The sequence below is a fragment of the Limulus polyphemus genome, unplaced genomic scaffold, assembly GCF_000517525.1.
Source record: "Limulus polyphemus unplaced genomic scaffold, Limulus_polyphemus-2.1.2 Scaffold5013, whole genome shotgun sequence".
NCBI classification, from domain to species: Eukaryota; Metazoa; Arthropoda; class Merostomata; order Xiphosura; family Limulidae; genus Limulus; species Limulus polyphemus.
Window position 1 is genome coordinate 8871 of NW_013670623.1, and position 20792 is coordinate 29662.

At 31.2% G+C, this 20792-nt stretch overlaps 1 protein-coding gene across 1 annotated transcript in view; it reads left to right on the plus strand.

The window, feature by feature from the left end:
- Window positions 1–12642, plus strand: part of LOC106471994 (mediator of RNA polymerase II transcription subunit 16-like) — a 20440-nt gene extending 7798 nt beyond the window's left edge. Inside the window, exons 6-13 of the mRNA XM_013932623.2 lie at window positions 696–807; window positions 1073–1212; window positions 2497–2687; window positions 4066–4180; window positions 7022–7108; window positions 8261–8326; window positions 10059–10248; window positions 12409–12642. Coding sequence (XP_013788077.2) covers window positions 696–807; window positions 1073–1212; window positions 2497–2687; window positions 4066–4180; window positions 7022–7108; window positions 8261–8326; window positions 10059–10248; window positions 12409–12532 — 1025 coding nt within the window. The 3' untranslated portion in view covers window positions 12533–12642. The remainder of the gene's footprint in view (window positions 1–695; window positions 808–1072; window positions 1213–2496; window positions 2688–4065; window positions 4181–7021; window positions 7109–8260; window positions 8327–10058; window positions 10249–12408) is intronic.
- The last annotated feature ends 8150 nt before the right edge of the window (window positions 12643–20792 follow it).

The window sequence follows — 20792 nt, forward strand, 5'->3', positions numbered from 1 at the left end:
GAGTTAGCTTTAAGATTTTTTTAATTTTTTTATTAATAGTTTTAGTTTAGTTCAGAGGATGGGGCAGCCGAAATGGACCAACGGGTCCCATGTTGTCCCATTATGTTATGCTATTTGTTAGTTTTCAGTACCTGCATCCATTAAATATCATTAGAGCTATGTATATATGTTGAAAAACAACATAGAATATACATAATAATGATATTTACAGAACTCTTTCACAAAAGGCACAATTTATTATATAAAAACATATATTTTATAAGAATGTTTTTTTTTTGTAATTTTGTGTTGTTTCTTTACTGATATTCAAATACCTGTGTTTAGGCATTATAATTTTTTAAAAACTTTGTGCTCATGTGTGCTATTTTTCATATTTTAAACAGGGTGGAGCAAAGGTAGCTACACTGTTGCTTCATTTAGAACACAGTTTAATTTTTAATGTCCCACTCTGAAACAAACAATAATTAAATTGGTTTCAGTGACCTTCATAATATTTTCTTTAGTATAATATCAACTATACCAACAGTATAGTGAGTTTTCCTTCTGTATATCCTTAGCAAGTTACGATAAGGTTGTGTGCAATATATTTGAAAACATTTTAGCTCATAAGAAAACTTTCTTAGCCATTATTATAACATTTATTATGATAGCTGAGACACTGTCAGATGTTTTACTTATATTCACATTGTTTGCAGGTTTAATTGAAACTGTTTGTGAAAAATTATCAGAATCATTCAACCGACAACCTGTTGGAAGTCAACAGTACTTGCTAAGTCGGTTTCTTTCTCTTAAAGGGTCATTTTGTAGGTAAGAAACTTTAGAAAACATCTGATTAAGACTTCGACATAATTTTTATATACCCTTCAGAATACATTAGGAAGTATATTGTATTTTGGGTCATTTTATTTTCTTTCTTAAAACATTAGTAAACTTTACTTTAAAAAAATTTTAAGGTTTAAATGGAGTAATCACCTCTTCAGTCTTAAACATTCTACACAACTTATGTCATCAATCTACATAGATGTTTCACATAATACTCTTGAATCTAAGTTTTTTTTGTTTTTTTTTAAAGATGTCTGAGCAATGGCCAAGCTAAAGCTGGCGACTGTCATGCTTTGATCATGTTAAATGCTGTAGCTGCTGCTATCAAGGGTCTTCTTCGGCCACGGGATTTGTCAAGTCAAGAGAAAGGACCTGCAGAGAACTTGACAGGTGAGCTGATACAATTGACTCTTCTACTGATAATGTTATAAACACTGCCTTACTGAATGCAAGATGTCATGGTTAACAGCTTATTTGAAAAGTCTCTTCTTATTTTCATATATTCATGATGTCTAGCAGAGACCCGCAAAACATTTCCTGCCAAATTAGTATATTTATCGTAACAGTGCTTCTTTAAATATAACATTTCTAGCACAATACAAACGAATTGTAATCGTAGACAACGAAATGTGTAAATCCGCTTTAGGCCGTACTTTATAAAACTTTAACTTATGTTAGGCCTAAGTTTGATAAAGAGAGAAATTAACACTGTAACCTGTGTACATTTTTTTTTACTTTAGTTTAGTTAGGACTAAACTTTACTGTACTTAATACTATCGATAAATAAACTTTAAATGTTATTGTACGACCTAACATCAAACCTTTTTAAAACTTTGATAGTTAAGTTTTAATATTCTGTTGTACAAAAATGGTTAGTAAAGTTATTATTTACTACTTTCCCTTTTTGTTGTTACTTCTTGTTTCATACAGCAATTGTAGCGACTTCATCACTGAGCTTTGCAGCTCTCCGCTGTCGAGTGAATAATGAGCATGCCCGGTTTTCTTGGGGAAACATTCTAACTATGCATGCTTATGCAGCAGGTTCTTGATCAGAAAGCATAATGGTCGTACATACAAACAAGCAGAATAATAGTATAGATACTTTCTAAGGCTGTAGATTCTCAGATGAAGACATTCCTTTATGTAGGTACATGGATTAAAAAATATATAACTAGCCTACTGTTTGTTCAAGATAAAACAATACTTGTACAATAAATGTGCGTTAGTTTTATTAGTCATTTCTTAAATGTTTTAATAATTTTAATAAGAATATATAATGTAAAAATTGTTGTTTTTAATATTCATTTTTTAAATAGCTATGTACAGAAGAGACAAACTTGAAACAAATAATTAATAAAAATAATTCAATAATGAAAATAAAAATACATTGTTTCAAACTGAGAAAAATTATACTAAATTATTTCTGTTGAACAACATTTCAAGTAACAGACCTTCATCTTGTCTGAACAAGGGGATGTTTTTGTAGAAAATCTTGAGCATGGCTATGTTTGTTTGTTTTTTTCATTTGTTTTTATTCTAAACTTGTTCATAATAATACCAAGTATAAATCATACTTTGTTAGGTGAACAGTTGTGTAGCATTATATTTATTTTTTTACTGCTTGTACTTATTTCTGTTCAGGTATTTACATAAGCTTATTTTTATCTCTGCCAGCTATTATGAGCAGCAAAGGTGCAGAAGGAATCACAAACATAGACAAAGTTCTTCTTCATTTAGAGCACAAGGAGTTTGCTGTGGAACCTCCAATACTCCAGTCACTACAGCATCTCAACCAATGGGTGGCCGATTTTACTCTCAATTTAGTGGCTTCACTATCCCAGCAGTATCACACGAACATTCCTGGGGTACGTTGTCATTTCTAAACTGGGTTGAGCACGTCCAAGCAATTTCATGTGCTAGGCTGCAGATTAGAATATCCATGATTTGAGTCCATGATATACCACTGAACACACTTCACAGTTTCAGCTGTGTGTTATTATAAAAGTGACAGTCAAAACTGCTATTTGGTTAAAAGTAGTAATGTAGAGAGCAAGTGATGCTGTGTAGTATCTCTCTTCTGGTTAGCATTTCTAAACCAGGGACAGCTGTGCCTGAATTTTAAGTACTACGAGCTAGTTGTGTAACCTATGTATCGCATAATGTGTCATTCACGTTGAATTTCTAACCCTATAAATCATTATATAACTACAGTTATATTTTCTTTCCTAGTATAAGTAATCTTCCAATAAATACAGCTCTTAACTTAATATTTTGTCATAGTAATGTTATGCTTTCACTCAGTAGTTGAGTATAATTTTATTTAATTTTCAATCATTTTAGAGTTATTAGTTCATTTTATCGATATTAACTACAGACAAAACAACTTTAATTTTATTAAAGTGTACTTCTAGATAACAGTAAAAATTACCTCACACTTTAGGCTTGACAACCTGAGAACAAACAAATGCATAGATGATTAATTCCAAAATACAATATCGACAACTTTAACACGAGGCAAATTCTGGTTTTAATGATTACAGTGTTTTGACCCATAGTGTTGGGTCATCATTAGGTAAGAGTTACATGATTTTTGAAGATTGAAAATTGTCATTCTAATTACAGTTAGTGCTTGTTTAATCGTATTTTGAATAATGCGAAGTAGTTTTGAAGATCGTGTTGCTAACTATTTTTAAGGCTAAACACTTTGTGTAAACTTTTATACTACTTGGAAATTACTTTAAAAAAGGATTCTACTTTTTGCTCTGTAACTAGAAATTTGTAATACCTATCTTCTGTTGTTTGAAAAGGACTTTTGACAAGATGAAGGTTTCACAATTGTTTTTCCAACTTTATTGTTTCATGTTAAAGATTACTAGAAACTTTATACTTTATGACTAGTCATTTAACCTAAAATCTTTCTATATTTACTTAAAGTAATACTTATTAATATCTTGTTAGTTTTTCCTGTCTTGCAATGTATCTAATAGTTTTTGTTTTGTATTTACATTTAGTCTTAAGTCCAAATATACTGCCCCCCAGTGGCACAGTGGTATGTCTGCTGACTTATACTGCAAGAAACTAGGTCTCGATACCTGTAGTGGGCAAAGCAGAGATAGCACTTTGTGTAGCTTTGTGCTTAATATCAGACAACAACAACCAAAGATACTTTTGCCCCTCAGCTTTAAAAATGCTTCATAAATTCTATGAGTTGATACTATTTATTGTATTCATCTTTTTTTGCAGAGTGGTCTTTTGACAGATCCCAAGGCACTAAATACTCTTCGTGAACTGCTTATTATCATCAGGATTTGGAGTTTCATGAGTGAAAGTTGTCTTCCTGTGTTCACAAAGATGGCAGGTGTGTGATCCCTAGTTTTAAAGTTACATACAGTGCCATTCATTTTTATTTATTACTAGCTGTGTACCCGTACGAAGGACGGGTTGTGTGTATAAATAATACATTAATTTAACAATTAACAAACAAATTACTTGTACATTATTTACATTACATTTTTTATTGTACATTATTATAGCAATTAAATATAAGTTAACAAAAGATACTGTGGACCATGTGTTAACTGTGTCACTTAGAAAAAACGGAAAATGTCAAATTGTGATGAGTTGTACTTGTGTGTTTGTAGTGTATCACACATCTGTGAAAAAATTAGTTTTATTTACCGAAGAGCCTCTTGATAGACAACATTGGAAGTACATCCACCTGAGGCATGGATAAATAGGCTGCGAGAAGATCTGACTCTTGAGCAGGCTACATATAGTTTTTAAACTCCAAGGATAGTGTTCATAAAAAAGAAAAAAATATAAGAAAGAACGCAGTTCGCGAGTCAAGCACAAAAGAGCAATGCCGAGTGGACGGGCGAGCGACCCTTAGCAAAGAAATACTTCTTTTAAAGAAATATAACCTTAAAAGCAATAAATAATGCCAAAACATAAACAAAATTAAGCACAGACAGCTGGAGTGATGCAACAAATTTTTGCAGGAGTTGTTTTCTTTCCAACATAGAGATAATAAACATTGTTTTGAAAATTTTACATTGTATTCACTGTTACTATGGTAATCATTAAAACAAAAAAATGTCCATAAGAATAACATTGGAACTTTGAAGACCCGTGGGGCAGAGCCCTAAGGTGAATTCCAAAAATCCAAGTAGCCTATAACCTTCTCACGCATGTATAGAACAAAGAAAAAAAAGTTTCATCAAAATCAGTGCACCCGTTTCCCCGTGAAAAGCGAACAAAAACATGTCCGCGAGCGTTCCCGACAAACAGACAGAAATTGAGATACAGCTTGTTTCGGCTTCTCTGGTGTATGAAACGTGAAGATATGCAAAAAGTACACTATTCTAAGCAATGTACAGACAAAACTCTTATTTTATTTATACAGAGATGTCTGTAATTAATAGATAGATGTCTAAACTGTGATATTGGTGAGCAATAGTAAGCATAGTTTTCAAAATTCAGATATATTTATAGCCACTTGAAGAATAAAACTGCATGATTAAGATCACATAAACTGTATATGTTTATTTTCCATATTCCTCTTAATTTGCCTAAATTGATAATAACTCTTACTATGTACAATAGTTTTTCTTTTACTGTATTACACTCAAAATGTGGAAGTATTTCACATGATCTTATACTTTCCATGAATGACAGAGTACAGTATAATGTATGTTCTTGTTTCAATCCATGAATGACAGGGTACAGAATAATGTATGTTCTTGTTTCAGTCCGTGAATAACAAGGTACAGTATTATGTATGTTCTTGTTTCAATCCATGAATGACAGGGTACAGTATAATGTATGTTCTTGTTTCAATCCATAGAATAATGACAGGTGTACAGTAATAATGTATGTTCTTGTTTCAATCCATGAATGACAGGGTACATAATGTAGTTTCAATCCACGAATGACAGGGTACAGTATAATGTATGTTCTTGTTTCAATCCACGAATAACAAGGTACAGTATTATGTATGTTCTTGTTTCAATCCATGAATGACAGGGTACAGTATAATGTATGTTCTTGTTTCAATCCGTGAATAACAAAGTACAGTATAATGTATGTTCTTGTTTCAATCCGTGAATAACAAGGTACAGTATAATGTATGTTCTTGTTTCAATCCATGAATGACAGGGTACAGTATAATGTATGTTCTTGTTTCAATCCATGAATGACAGGGTACAGTATAATGTATGTTCTTGTTTCAATCCATGAATGACAGGGTACAGTATAATGTATGTTCTTATTTCAAATTCTGAAACCCTTTGTGATGTGACCCACACTGGCTCAGCATTAAGTTTTATTGGCTTATAATGTTAAAAACCAGTTTTTGGTACTTGTGGTGGGCACAGCACAGATAGCCCATTGTATTGCTTTGTGCTTAACAACAAATAAAAACTTTAAATTCGATGACGAGGAACCCACTTTGAGACTAATAATGGCTGGAGACGGCTTGAATGGGTACCTGATGATGACAAAACCTTGTTGAAACGTTGTGCATTTGCTGTTATGTTAAACTTATATTAAAGTTTTTCTTCATTACCCGTTGAAGCCGTATCCAGCCATTATTAAATAAAAACTTTGTGGCATTGTTATTACAAATATCTAAAAACGAAATGTGGTATAAGAAAAAGTAGGTCAGATTTCAAATATGCAAGAGGTAGATAATACAAAAAATACCTAAGACTATAAAGCTTTGGCATTGTTTTATGTATCAGTTAGGAAAGTTTTATTATACTTTAATATTTTATTTGCTACAATGTAATTTTACAAGTGCATAAATGTAATATTATCTGATTAGCGGTATGTGCGATCTATTATCCACGTATATACATTCATTGTTGCAAAGATAATCAGAACTAACCGTAATACTTTATTCTTCAGCTTTATGTTTGGAAATGCTGAATTGTTCTCCAGTTTCCAATTTTGTTTGTTGAAATGTGACTACATGTATTATCACTAGCTGTATAACCTCAGGAGTTATGGAAATAAGTTCACTTGTGTTTTAATTAAATGCATTTTAAAGTCTAGTTATATTCATTAAAACACCAATAGATCAATGTAATAATTTTTATACATTCTCAGTATCAAGTATTTTGAGACTCGTATTGTTTTCATTAGTTTTTTCAGTTAATTTTCTGTTGTTTTCATGGTTGGATTTTATTCTTTTTTTTTTCAGATAATTTAGATATATTATCCCTCCTGTTTAAACTTTTGACCAAAATCTTGTTAAGTCTTGGATCAGAACCTGATGAAAGTTTGCTTGGTAAGTTCTAAACTTACTTGTATTTGCCTATTGAATTTTACAAATTGTGATCAGTAAAATGTGTTTCTATGTTGGTCTAACAAATTGAATAATCTGGGAAATTAACCTGTACGTGGTTCTCCGCAGTGAAAAAAAATAAAAATTATATTGTCCTGTTTCTTCACCATGTATTTTACCTACACAATTAGGTAATTAAACTCTTAATAATTGTCATTCTAACTTTGAAAAATGAAACTTGTTTTTTCAATGCTACATTATGCTTTCCTATTTGTTCTAAATATCATACTGTTTATAATTTGTTTTTGAAATAATTACGAAATCTTGTTATTTTTGAAACAAATTGTGCTGTTAGGAAGTGTCATTGTGTGAATACCACATTTATGGGGTAACTTGTAACAAATATAGTTGTTAGGAAGTGTGGTTGTGTAAATACCACATTTATGGGGTCACTTGTAACAAATATAACTATTCTTGGAACCAGTTGTGCTGTTAGGAAGTTTGGTTGTGTAAATTACACAATTATGGGGTCACTTTTAACAAATATAACTATTCTTGGAACCAGTTGTGCTGTTAGAAAGTGTGGTTGTGTAAATTACACAATTACGGGGTCACTTTTAACAAATATAACTATTCTTCGAACCAGTTGTGCTGTTAGGAAGCGTGGTTGTGTAAATATCACATTTACGGGGTCACTTGTACCAAATATACTATTCTTGGAACCAGTTGTGCTATTAGAAAGTGTGGTTGTGTAAATACCACATTTAAGGGGTCACTTTTAACAAATATAACTATTCTTGGAACCAGTTGTGCTGTTAGGAAGTGTCCTTGTGTAAATACCACATTTATGGGGTCACTTGTAACAATATAACTCTTCTTGGAACCAGTTGTGCTGTTAGGAAGTATGGTTATGTAAATACCACATTTATGGGGTCACTTGTAACAAATATAACTATTCTTGGAACCAGTTTTAATTTTAGAAAGTATGGTTGTATAAATACCACATTTAGGAGGTCACTTGTTAGAAATATGACCAAATTTATTTTTTCATGTGTATTAGAGCTTTTATTATTTGTAATGAAAAATTTTGTTCAAATTTCTTGAGCTTTATATTAAAAGGATTTGTTTTTAATTTTTTTAACACCTTTATTTCAGACGAGTGCTGCTGGCTTCCAAGTCAGGTTTTAATTCCAAGTATAGATTTGGGTGTTCATTCACAAGGTACTGTTTATCTTATTCATACTAGCAGCAAACAAGCCCATGGGCATTACACTCTTAGCCTAATCAATTTCTAAGTTATTACAATTCTATTGGCACTTTTTAAAAACGTAAAAGTAACATACAGTTACTACCTCGAATGATGACTCCATTAAACATAGCAGGGACTGAGATACCGGTAAACATTAAGTTCTTAGAAAAAATGGCAGCTCTCCATAATTCTTGGAAACATAAATAATATACCTTATAACCTACTTATTCACATCAAACCAAATACATATAATAAATGATACTTAAGTTGGACATCTTATATACAAACCATTATTGTCAAACTTATCAATGAAATCACTTGCACAGTATTAGATGCATTCAAGAGAAGAGTCGAAAACATTTCCGAAGAATTAGACAAAACATGAAGGTTTTATGTTTCATGCCTGACAATCAAGAAATTACCAGTTATAGTGGGCCAGGTCTGACCTAGTGATTAGTGTACTGGACTGTACAACCTAGGCTATTTGTTGCTTTCTGTTGCCCTAAAATCATGGTTTGTACTTTGTTGTTACTGTGAAAGGTGGTCAAAACTCAAGAATTGTTAGTGAGTGATGTTGACTAGCTGCATTTCATCTAGTCTGTTAGTTTAAAATTAGGGACAGATATACCTTGTATATTCGATGACGAGGAACCCACTTTGAGACTAATAATGGCTGGAGACGGCTTGAATGGGTAATGAAGAAAAACTTTAATATAAGTTTAACATAACAGCAAATGTACAACGTTTTGACAAAGTTTTGTTATTTGCTGTTATGTTAAACTTATATTAAAGTTTTTCTTCATTACCCATTCAAGCCGTCTCCAGCCATTATTATACCTTGTATATCTTTACACAAATATCCAAAACTCACAAACAACTACTTGTAATTTTGTTTTTCAGTTTGAGAAAGGAATTTCCAAAATTCAAAGATGCAAAAAGATATCTACATGTCTTAACGCCTTTTTAAAGCAAGGACAGGAATAAGGAACTGACCTCAAAATGTTTTTCACATGCAGAGAAATTGTCAGTTATGTCCTCTTCACCAATTAAAACAAATAGAAAGAGAAACCATGAACAGAGTAGTTATCAAAATTGTTCATGGGGTTTGGTTTAAAACTTAATTGCTGATTATGGATATAAATATTTAAAATGTTTCTTGTTGGCTATACTTAATTATTCTGTATAGTTTGAGCAGTTAACTACGTTTATGCCACATTATTAGTTGGGTGATTTCTTTCAGTAATGTTGATAATATTCTGAAAGTGTAAAGACAATCCGTTAATAAACATTTCATTTTTACATCCTCGGTTTTTAGAACTTGCGTGGAGTTCTCTCATAATAAGTTATTTTTTATAATACCAGCCTCAATTTTCTTTCTTTCTTTAAAGGTTCAGAATATAAATACAATATTTCAACTTCACAGAAAACTAATGTATTGCTTTAAAATGTAATAAAAGTTATTATTTTAAGTGTTATTTTCACTTAAGTTTCTATTCTCTTTTAGTATTTTCAAAACTACAATCTATCCAACATTATTTATGACACTATTAAAAACTTAAAACTTGTATGTCTGTGTGCTATATTTATTACTTTGCTTTAATAAAGGTGTTTTGTTTTCTTTTGATTATTAATGTCAAAATTGTATGATATTATTTTTGTCTCTGATACAAGATTTAAAATATTTATTACATATGTGATCATAAGGAGTGGCCAGCCCAGCACTGTTCATGAACTCGTTGCCTCTTCAGTTTGAGTACTGTGTTCAGCCTCACTTTCTTCATTACACAAGTAAAGTTCGTCAGCCAGACAGTGCCTTGCCACTTCTCCACAAGATGGATATTGTAAGACACGTCAGTCTTGGAGCAAGTCCTCCAGTTTTTAGACAGTGTACTAGGTAACAGAATATGGATGTTGTACTTAATTTTGGGTTGAAACTCTATGTTTGAATAATTCTAATTATGTAAGTACAGTTTACTGCTGTGTTATAAATCTTCCTCTTTAGAATCTAGATGCTGCAAAACATCGTGTTGCCAATCCCAAGCTTGTTTCTGATATTGGTTACATTATATCACCCTGGTTTTGTATGCCATACACCATACTTTAACTAAATACTTCTACAGTTTTTCATAATGCACGAAGTAAAAATCATGGGAGAATCAAATTTGAAGATGGTTATAATAAATACTATAGGTACAAAATAAAACCAGTTAGGTTCTTCTTTCATTTCTTTACAGTAGTTAAAAAAATAAGAGCATTATATTTAAACTAAGTACGTATGATCTTATATTGTACCGTTGTATCTTCTATTAATCATGGAGCTACTTTCTTTGTTACTATAGAAACAGTTAGTTATCCAGAACATGGATTGTGTAAAATTGTGATTGTTCTGGAGGTACGTTTTCAGTCACCAGTGCCCTAGGTAACCATTTAATTCTTTTAGAAAGATATATATTATAGATAATTCTGGGACTTCCTCAAAAAGTGAATGTTTGAAAAAAGAGAAAATATCCTAGGGTCAACTTTACAATGATCATTTCAAAACAGTTATTTTTCTTTGAGAAGTCAGTCCACTCATGATGAAACATTTTGAGCCTTATAGCCAATAAATGATAAAGATTGTTTTTAATTTTGTTCACAACTTATATTTTTAAATTTATTGTTTCATACAAGCTGTTTTTAAGACTACAACTCAAAATTTCACAACTTTGTACTTAATGACTTTGGATTCACACAAGCTGCTCGTTTCTCTTTTGATAAAACCCAACTTTCATTGCTTCAAGTTATCAAAGTACCAGTTATTTGAAAATAAATATGTCTATAGATAGATAAAGAGGCATACACATGTCTGCATTTATCAAGTTCACTGCAGACCTAATGCATTAATACTGGTTAAAATTAAACTTTCAAACACAATATGTTTTAGGCTGAAGTTTATACAAGAAAAGATTTTAAAATATATTGCACCTTTAAGAAAAGAACAATAAAAAGTAGTTTCAATTAGATTGGCAAAAGAGCATATGGACAGTAGTGATCAGAGGCAGCATGGTTCAGGAGATAATGTCCCCTGTTTCTGTTACTAAGTGTAAATAATAAAATACTTGCCTTTGCAAGTCCGAGTTTTATAAGGTGGTGTGTTATGCTTAATGTCTTTTAATTTCAAGCTAGATATGAGTTAGCTTTCATAAAACTTACAGCACCTTAAATTTAGAATGATTATCTTATTTTGTCAGAAAAAGGCAAGAAGATTCTTAGTTTTTTCTTAGTTGTACACTGTATTTTAGAGCCTTGATGGAAGATATACTTGTTACATTTGTAGGGGGAAAAATTCATTTATCTGCTCAACAGAAACCTTAAGTAAATGGTGAAGATGATGAGCATCAAAAGCTACATTGATTATGCATGTATTTTTCAATTCTAAATTAGCAAACGTTTAAATTCTCAAATTATTTTTTTTATAGTAATATACATGTACCAAGTATGCTATGGAAATATTGAATTACCTTACTCAGTTTTTTAGTAACACCATTCTTTGGAAGAGCAGCATTAGATATGCATTGAAGTTTGATGACGAGGAACCCACTTCGAGACGGCTTGAATGGGTAATGAAGAATAAGTTTAACATAACAGCAAATGTACAACGTTTCAACAAGGTTTTGAAATGATATTTCCTTCCTCAGACAGTGCCGCTCTGAAAAGCTAATTCCTAAATTTGTGAAGGTCAAGTTATCGAAAAACTTAAACCAGTTTTCAGGTATTATCCTTTTTTTAAAAGGTACCTGATAATGACAAAACCTTGTCGAAACGTTGTACATTTGCTGTAATGTTAAACTTATATTAAAGTTTTTCTTCATTACCCATTCAAGCCGTCTCCAACCATTATTAGCATTATATATGGATGTTGATCGCTTTAGTTCTCTCCTTAGATAGCTGGAAATGTTCTTTTATTGCTACTTGTATGGAAAAGCCATAACATTACCCCTTCTGACACCAAAAAAAATACTCAGTTTCTTATTTTCTGTCATGTAATAAAATTTTTGATTTTTTTTCCTACCAGGTGCTCTTCCTCATCTTTAGTGAAGCCAGCTGTTCGATCTGCAGCTACTAGAGCTTGGGACCAGCGATGGTTGAGGTTCTGTCCATGTGGTGGACAGTGGAAGCTGAAAATGTGCAAACAATAAACGTACAAAAACCGAAGGCTTGAAATTCATTAAAGATCATATCACTTCAGGAAATTTACTTGCTCATTATATAAAAAGTCATTACTTTAAAATAAAACTTTTCAGGTGTACACAATTGTGTTTTTTTGTGAAGCGTTAATTAAAGCCCTTTTTACAGACATAATAATACCTGAATCTAAACCTCTGCTAATTATGGAGTTTAAATGGAGCAAGGTAAATAGGAGACCCAACACTTGATAATTCTCGCAAAGATCGAAGTACTAAAATTAATAAACACACACATAAAACAGGAATTTTGTAATTACTACAATTTTATTACCATTGCTATAAATCCTTAACAAGTAATATGTAATTACAACTGATTACGTGACAGCATGAACAACTACAAATACACAGTAATAATATGACACTTTTACTGGGCAATGAATATTCTTTTTTCCCGAGAATGTAGCTGGAATTGTTTTTTTTTCTTTTAGTATTTACACAATTAGCATATACTGAGGTAAAAAAAACAACTTAACTTTGAAGGCTACTAGCTGTACATGTACAAACAGAACTGTTTTATAAAAAAGTTTTACAACAAGTACAAAATTGTTTTTGAAACCTTTAAATATCTCACTGATGCAGCAAATTCTACAAATACCTTTAAACACAAGTGTTCCCAGTTCAACCACTGCCTAAAAATATCATGAAATACCTTCAGAAAGTAATTTTGTCTCCTGTACTTTTTCACCAAGATTGTTAATAAGCTTCAGTTTCTCCGAACTGCATGGAAGCAGAAATGAACAAAGTTTTTCTCCACAATTTTGTGATATGTCTGTTTTCATTCAAATTTCTGACTTCAAAAGATAAGCAATGCAAAGAAGTCAACTGTAAGTGATGATACTTTAAATCAATAATTCTATATGTCCTCGATTACCTAGGACTGTTACATAATAGTCCTAGTTAATTGAGATAGTGTAGTCCACATGGACTACATGCAAAGAACAGAAAGATAATCATCAAGGACAAAGAAGCACTACAATTTTCATGTACCTCCCATGCTCTTAATAAAGACTTGACATATTCTGGAACAGTCCTCCACAAAATAGATGTGCACAAACTTAATACATCATCCAATTCACTGTACAAACATTTTGGAAAATGGGAGAGAAACAGTTCTAAATCATTAAAATACAGTTCAATTTTACACATCAGTACTTTAAATATACTAAATTTAACTCAGAAAATCTCTAGACTAGAACATTGTCACTAAGCTACTAAGTAACACAACTCTTTCATTGCTTTGTGGAAGTTTAAATATTACTTGGGAAATATACTGCTTTAAAATATTAAAACCATTTTTTTTTCGTGCATCCACATACTTTTAAATATATTTGAGAAACTTCTCTATCTACTCCTTTTACAATTTGCTGATAGCCTCAAGTTTGTGTTTAAGATTAACCAATAATTAGTTTCCATTTGTTTATTGTACTTCACAACAAGTGATATGTATAAAGTCCCATGTTAAAATATTCAGAAAAAATGAGTAACTGGCTTTCTGTGTGGCAGAAACAACAAACCAAAAGTTAAGTAATGATCTTTTTCCTTTGAGAAATAAACAAATAATAAGAATACTTATTCAATGTAATTTTACTTGCAAATTAAACACTGACAAAGGCTTAAGAGTGAAAAAAGTACTATTTCATGAATTAATTTTTTATTATGTCACTTCTACAAAATGAAACCTAATACTAAAATGAACTTTGAAATAAGTCATGAAACTTCGATTGTTTGAATGTGTTTTTAAGGAAACAGTGTAATATATGTAGTTTCACCTGAAAAATTCCCTGCAATTATGATGTAAACATTAATTAGATGTTTCAAAAAAGTATTCTTTAGTTTTTGAACTTACAAGTAGTCAAGTATATGTATTTAAGAATCTTAATAGTTATCTATGGTAATATACAACTTTAACTGATTTGATCATATGAATACATATAAACAGCTGCATCAGTAAGACACATAAAAACACTTGCTATTACATAAGCCATACATTTTTAACCACTACAATAACATGAATATGCCGATATGAGTATAAAGGTTTGTGAAAATACAATTTGAACAATGTTTACTCACTTGAACATTAAAAGTAGCCACTATACTTATAAAGATATACATGCAGTCACTGTAGCCCAAAGATTGGGTATATATATATACATATACAAGCATTATACACATTTTGACACACGTGTATCTAGCTATTGTGGCCATGTCGGGAAATGGAACTAGCCATTATTAAGTGGATACCCAAATAAACACACACATTTATGAAACAATACCAGTTAATATAAAACAAATATATAAGCTTCAAAGTTTATAGACATAAACTTTTAATTTTCTTTATCTGCTTTCTAGCACAAGTATTAAATTATTAATTTCTCAAATAATCTTGAACAGATCTGCTAAAATGTTTTTATCAATATATTTTTCAAGTCTTTGGTACTTTATTTCCCTCAATAATAATGTTTCTTAAAGACAGTTTAAAGCTAAATGAAGTACCGTAACAGCATTTCAACCTAGATTAGGACAAATATTCAGTAAAAAGGCATAACAAAAACTAACTGAACCTCAAGCATAGTTGACTTTTTTTGTAGCTTGGTAAAATAAATGTGCATTTTTACAATTGAGATATAACGATGCAAGTAAATTCCTGTCCAGCTCTTGCCTATATCTTATATTCACCTTTTGCAAAATAGATGGCACTATATGCAGGAAGATAAACTTTTATACAAACTGCACTCACCACCACTCATATTTGCAAATGCAGTCTTCACTATTGTTTTTTTTTTAACATTTAATCATGGCTTACATTCATAGTCTAGCTATTTCCATTTCATAATGCAGTGTGACCTATGCTGATGTGTTAGAATAGGCTAAAAAATGACCTTTTAAAAAAAAACATATAATAATTAAGCACCACAAAAAAATTCACAGTTTACATTTAGTTTTTTTTCTTATAAAAAAATATTCAGCTGTAAATGCTGTCGCTAATATTTTTTTTAAGTTTCTTGGTATAAATAATATAAAGTGGCCACATTTTTACCAAGAGCTTTTCCCAGATTTTTAAAAACTACATACGTACACATAAAACACAATGATATTTCAACTTTTCTACTTAAGCTCACCTGTAGTCTGGTTATAAAAGGTAATAAAACTGATAAACTTATTTATTTCAGACTGTGACACTAAATAAAAAGATCTTCAAGCAAGGACATTGTAACTCGATGGTAAACAAAAAAAGTTGCATATTTATTTATAAAAAAAAATGTTTAATCTACTCTATCATTGAATGTAATGAATTAGGTAATTTCCACAAAATGAAATACAAAGGAGTGACTGACCACAATTATATTAAGCAGAATGGTTTGAGTGCTTGAAAAGGTTCCGAGATATGGAGGGGTTCATAATTTACATTTTTTAGTTTTCCTTCACTTTTTTTAGCCCTTTTCTGCAATCTCTAACTTTTCCTAGTTTGTAACCACCTTATAATAAGGAAAATAGGTCACTATCTAAAGTGCACATTACTGTCTCTCAGGGCCTATTTATAAGGTAGATGTTTAGATAACTAGCTAATCATCAAAGTTTTGTTCTAAGTAGTGTCTGTTTACTTACATCAAACCTGCTCTTTCATAGTTTCATGTATTTGCAACATATCACTATTTCTTCATGTACTTGCAAAATACTGAACCACAAAATCTAAATCTAACCACCAGCTTTTTCTTGCTTATTGTACAACCTAGGTGTTGTGCTACTGACTAAATAATATCAACACAACTATTTTACTGTACAATTCTAGTACACACATCCCCTGACTACTAGGTCTGTGAGCTATCAATCTAAGTGTTTTTCAGACAGATAAGGCCAAAATGCAAGGATGTTTTAACTATATTGAAACAACACTAGAGTTTAAAACCCATCATTTCAGAAACACGTTCATCTTTTTTCACATTTCAAAAAAAATACCTGGCAGATAAGATTTCACTACCATGTTTAGAACATACACGTTATGTAATAAAAGCCTACATTTTGTAAAAGGCAAATTCTTTTTGTAAATGAAAAAAAGTAAGCTTTAAAACATCAACTTCTCATTGGCTAAAAGCTTAGAAAAATATTAATACTCCCTGAATAGAAAATTAACACATACATATTTATAGTCATTAACACAGAAAACAATAAACACATCTACTTATCTTACATTTTTGACTAATAAAAAAAATTCAGCATAAAAATGCACATCACATATGGGTACAGTAGTAGCTGCACTGTAATCATATCACCACCTTGGGGGGGCCTGTGGTTTTGCTTAAGGCATATTTCAATTGAGATCTATCCCACACATACATATATAGATATGAGCAATTTCTACGCATTCACAAAAGGGGTGAAATTGTAAACACAGAAGTCCACTAATCAGAAATGACCAATGAAAGAAACAAAATGAAGTAGATGCTAAAATTCTGATTAAAGAATTAAGGTTTGTGAAGAAAATGGATAATAACTTCCATAAACACAAATTAGTGGAGAAAGAGGGAGACAACACCTAACAAGACTTTACTGGTTTCAAGTGCAAAAAGCTTTTTAGAACTTCTTATTGGAAAATTAAGAAATTTGTTTTTCACAGCTTCCTTTAAGACCTCATGATGAAGACACTTTGAACAAACTGTAACTCCAAAAACAATCATCTCTAAGCTGTTAAAAAAGATAAATGCTGAAGGGCCTTGAAAGAGCACTAACCACCCCTGTTCTAGAAAAAATATTACCAACAACTCTGAGAAAGACATATATAAATATTAGAAACAATTCCATATATAGATGTTACAGCAAGATCTCACAAAGAAAGTAAAGATACAGACAACAAATTCTTCTAATGAAGAGAGGCAACTGTCAGTAATTTTCAGTAAAGCTTGATGGCAAAGAAATGAATTACCGTCAACATTCACTGAGATCTATGATGTGAATAAGCTACCAAGTAAAACCTTCATAACAATAATACAGCACTTGCACACAGAAATGATCAAAAACTTCAAAATTGTGTTATGTCACAAATCAGAGATTAACTTGCAAGTAAGGTACAAAGTTAACTACAATTCTTCAGGTAAGTTGATCAGATTATCAAATATGAGATCAAAATAATTATATATAAATACAAAACTTATAAAAATCAAACATATACATTTCAAATAATGCATACATATCTGTACATTGACAATATTTCACTTACAATATACAATTAAACATCTGATGTCCAGAACATCTATACATATCTAACACAATGAAATGGCAAAGAGAAGCTCCTAAGTATAACACTGAATTAAAGTGTGGCTCTCATACCTAGCTACTCAAATCTGCTCAACTGGAATGTATTAAATGTTATGAGATTACCAATTTCAGATCTTACATATTACCAACAGGGAAAGGTTATTCAGCTTTTTTTTTTCTCATTAAATATGTAAAACTTATAAATATCTCATTCTAAATTTATAACAAAGTTGAGCTTTAAAATTAAATAAAAAATTATGTAACTAGACAATTGTCTATGAGGTACATCTGTCAGTGATATGATCATAGCTGCAAGGTTTTCATTTCAAGCATGTATCAATTATCTAAGTAATGTACATATAGCAGTTTACATAACTTTAAAATATGCAGAAATAGCACCCGATTCTCCTACTTAAAATAAACTGGCACTACATGAAGTCCTATACACAGAGTAAGTAATTAGTTTATATCCCTTTCTATATAAACATTTCAGTTACTAAATGCTAAAAGTTTCTAAAATGTTGAAACACATTGTAATACCTTAAATAAAAAAAATGTCATGTTTTGCTTTATGATACATTGTTGACAAGTTATTACAGGGGTGTAAAAATTAATTTTTTTGAATGTACTAGCCACAGGCAGCTAGTAAGCATGAGAAATGTGCATGTACTAGTCCAAACTGAAATTAAATTAGCCTAACTATTTTTCTTTTCATTATAATGACTAAATTATTACACATTGCATACACAAACTGATTATATTAATTACAACGTCTTATTCTACAATATTACAAAACTAAAAATAATACATTTTGCCACAGCATATATGATGCAAGTGTAAAATCTATGGGCAGATTAACCAATCTACATAAGTGATTAGACTGGTAATCCTGACACATCAAGAACAATATGGTGTAGTTCAAAATATATCAAACATACAAAACTCTGGACAGGTTTTTTATTCTACATATACAACAAAACAAAACGTAGCTACTTCATCTGATATCAATAAAACTTTGCATTAACTCTACATACATGGTCTCGATCATTTTTACCTACCATATAACAATACAGACCGTAGCTTTTAGTATAATAAATGTATTTTCACAAAATTTAGCAAGCTTTAGTAAGCATTACAAAGCTGTAGTACATAAAAAATCAGATATCTTAAAGTATTTCTATGAAAAATTTGTCTGCAAATTTACAAAGCCTTTACTGAGTAAGTCTGAGTGAAAGGTGGTATTTCGTCCTTAGGATAAAAATACTTCATCTTGTAGTTTCATAACCTCTAGATTCTCCTAAATAAATATTGAACATTTTTTTTAGTAAAACTTTATATATTATCTGTTATTTTCTCTACCCTAACTAACTGTATCAGCCATGGTCAATTTGACTGACTTTGTAACCATCATGTACAAAAAACACAAAATAATTCTAAATTACTCTTTTTTTCTATCTGTTCATTGTAAGAGACTATTACACATTACTTATTTTAACAGCCAAAGCTGGCTGATTTTCTATTTAGTCTTATTTAGGTTGATTTTTGGTCAGGAATTATGCCAATATACCCCTTATTTGTATCACTGTACAAGGTCATAATAGCAAATATTTTAAAACTATAGAGCAACCTACCAATGCAGTAATGACCCTCAGTTTCCTCAACTTTCACTTAAGAACATTATCACAGAAGCCAAAGACCTAAACAGCACAAAACTGGCCAACATGAAAACAAGAAATATATTGCTTAACACAGCCAAACTGTTCATCCAAAATACAAAGTAACTATACCAATGAAACAAAGCATGAGACAAGGTAAACTACAAGTGTTTCAAGGAGTCTAGACATGGCCTATCCTGGAAGATTGCCCATAAAATTATCCCAGTAAGATCTAGGTTAAATAAATTTCAAATAAATAACTGCTCTTTCTTTCCCTTTATCAAAACTGTATGTCATGTTACGTATGACTGTGTCACATCTACTACATTATGTACGAGATTTGCCTTCATTTTTTCACATCAATTACACCATGTTTACCACAGTTCTCTTCAGTCATCCTTAACCATCCTCTCAATGTCCCATTATAGCAAGTCTTTTTCTTTTCTGTACTTACTAGAGGAGTTCAAGGTGCAGATTTGAGTCTCCATATACAGGGGAACCTTCTAGTGGATACAAGAGAACATTCTAGAAATCTTCACAAAAATAAGAAGAGACATCTGCACACAATCGAGAGATCACCAACATCATTTCAGCCAAGATGAGTTCTTCAAATAATGGATCCCAGAAGAACCTCAAATCTTCCAGACCATCAACAAAGCCCTGGATCTTAGGTTTTAACACTAGTGCTTCTACTAAATACAAGTCCTCTTCTCCACAGCAGCATTCCAGACAGGGGAGAAGGACTATGGTGAACCAGCTTCACAATTGGAGATTTTCAACCTGATACAGGATATGTTTCATGTTGAGTGATTGATCATTATCAGTGGATAGGACCACTGTGTTACTTTTAGTCCATATCCAATGAAGAGTATAGAACCTGAACTGAAAGTAACACTCTGACTCTACCCACTGATAATAATCTATCACTCAATCTTTATGTAAGTATTAAGTTTCTTTCTTTTATAGTTTTTCAAGTTCACTTCTTTGAAGAGAAGAAATGGACACCAAGACAACATAAAGTTGGGTAAGTCAGACCACACTCTTCCTAACAATCTCTACAAGTTCACCTTAGGAAATGTTGTGAGCATTGAGACCAATGAGGCTAATTGTAAGAATTTAAACCATGAATAACTGCTTTGGAAATTTTCTCCTTGAAGACTATCTCACATTGAGCTTATAAAAAAACAAGGTATCTTTTAAGTAAAAGTTGGTTACCTCCGCTGAAAAGGAGAGTAAATAACAATGAGTTTACCGATTTGTTTTTACTTTATTTTCAGGACAAAATGTGTCCAAGGGGTTTTACA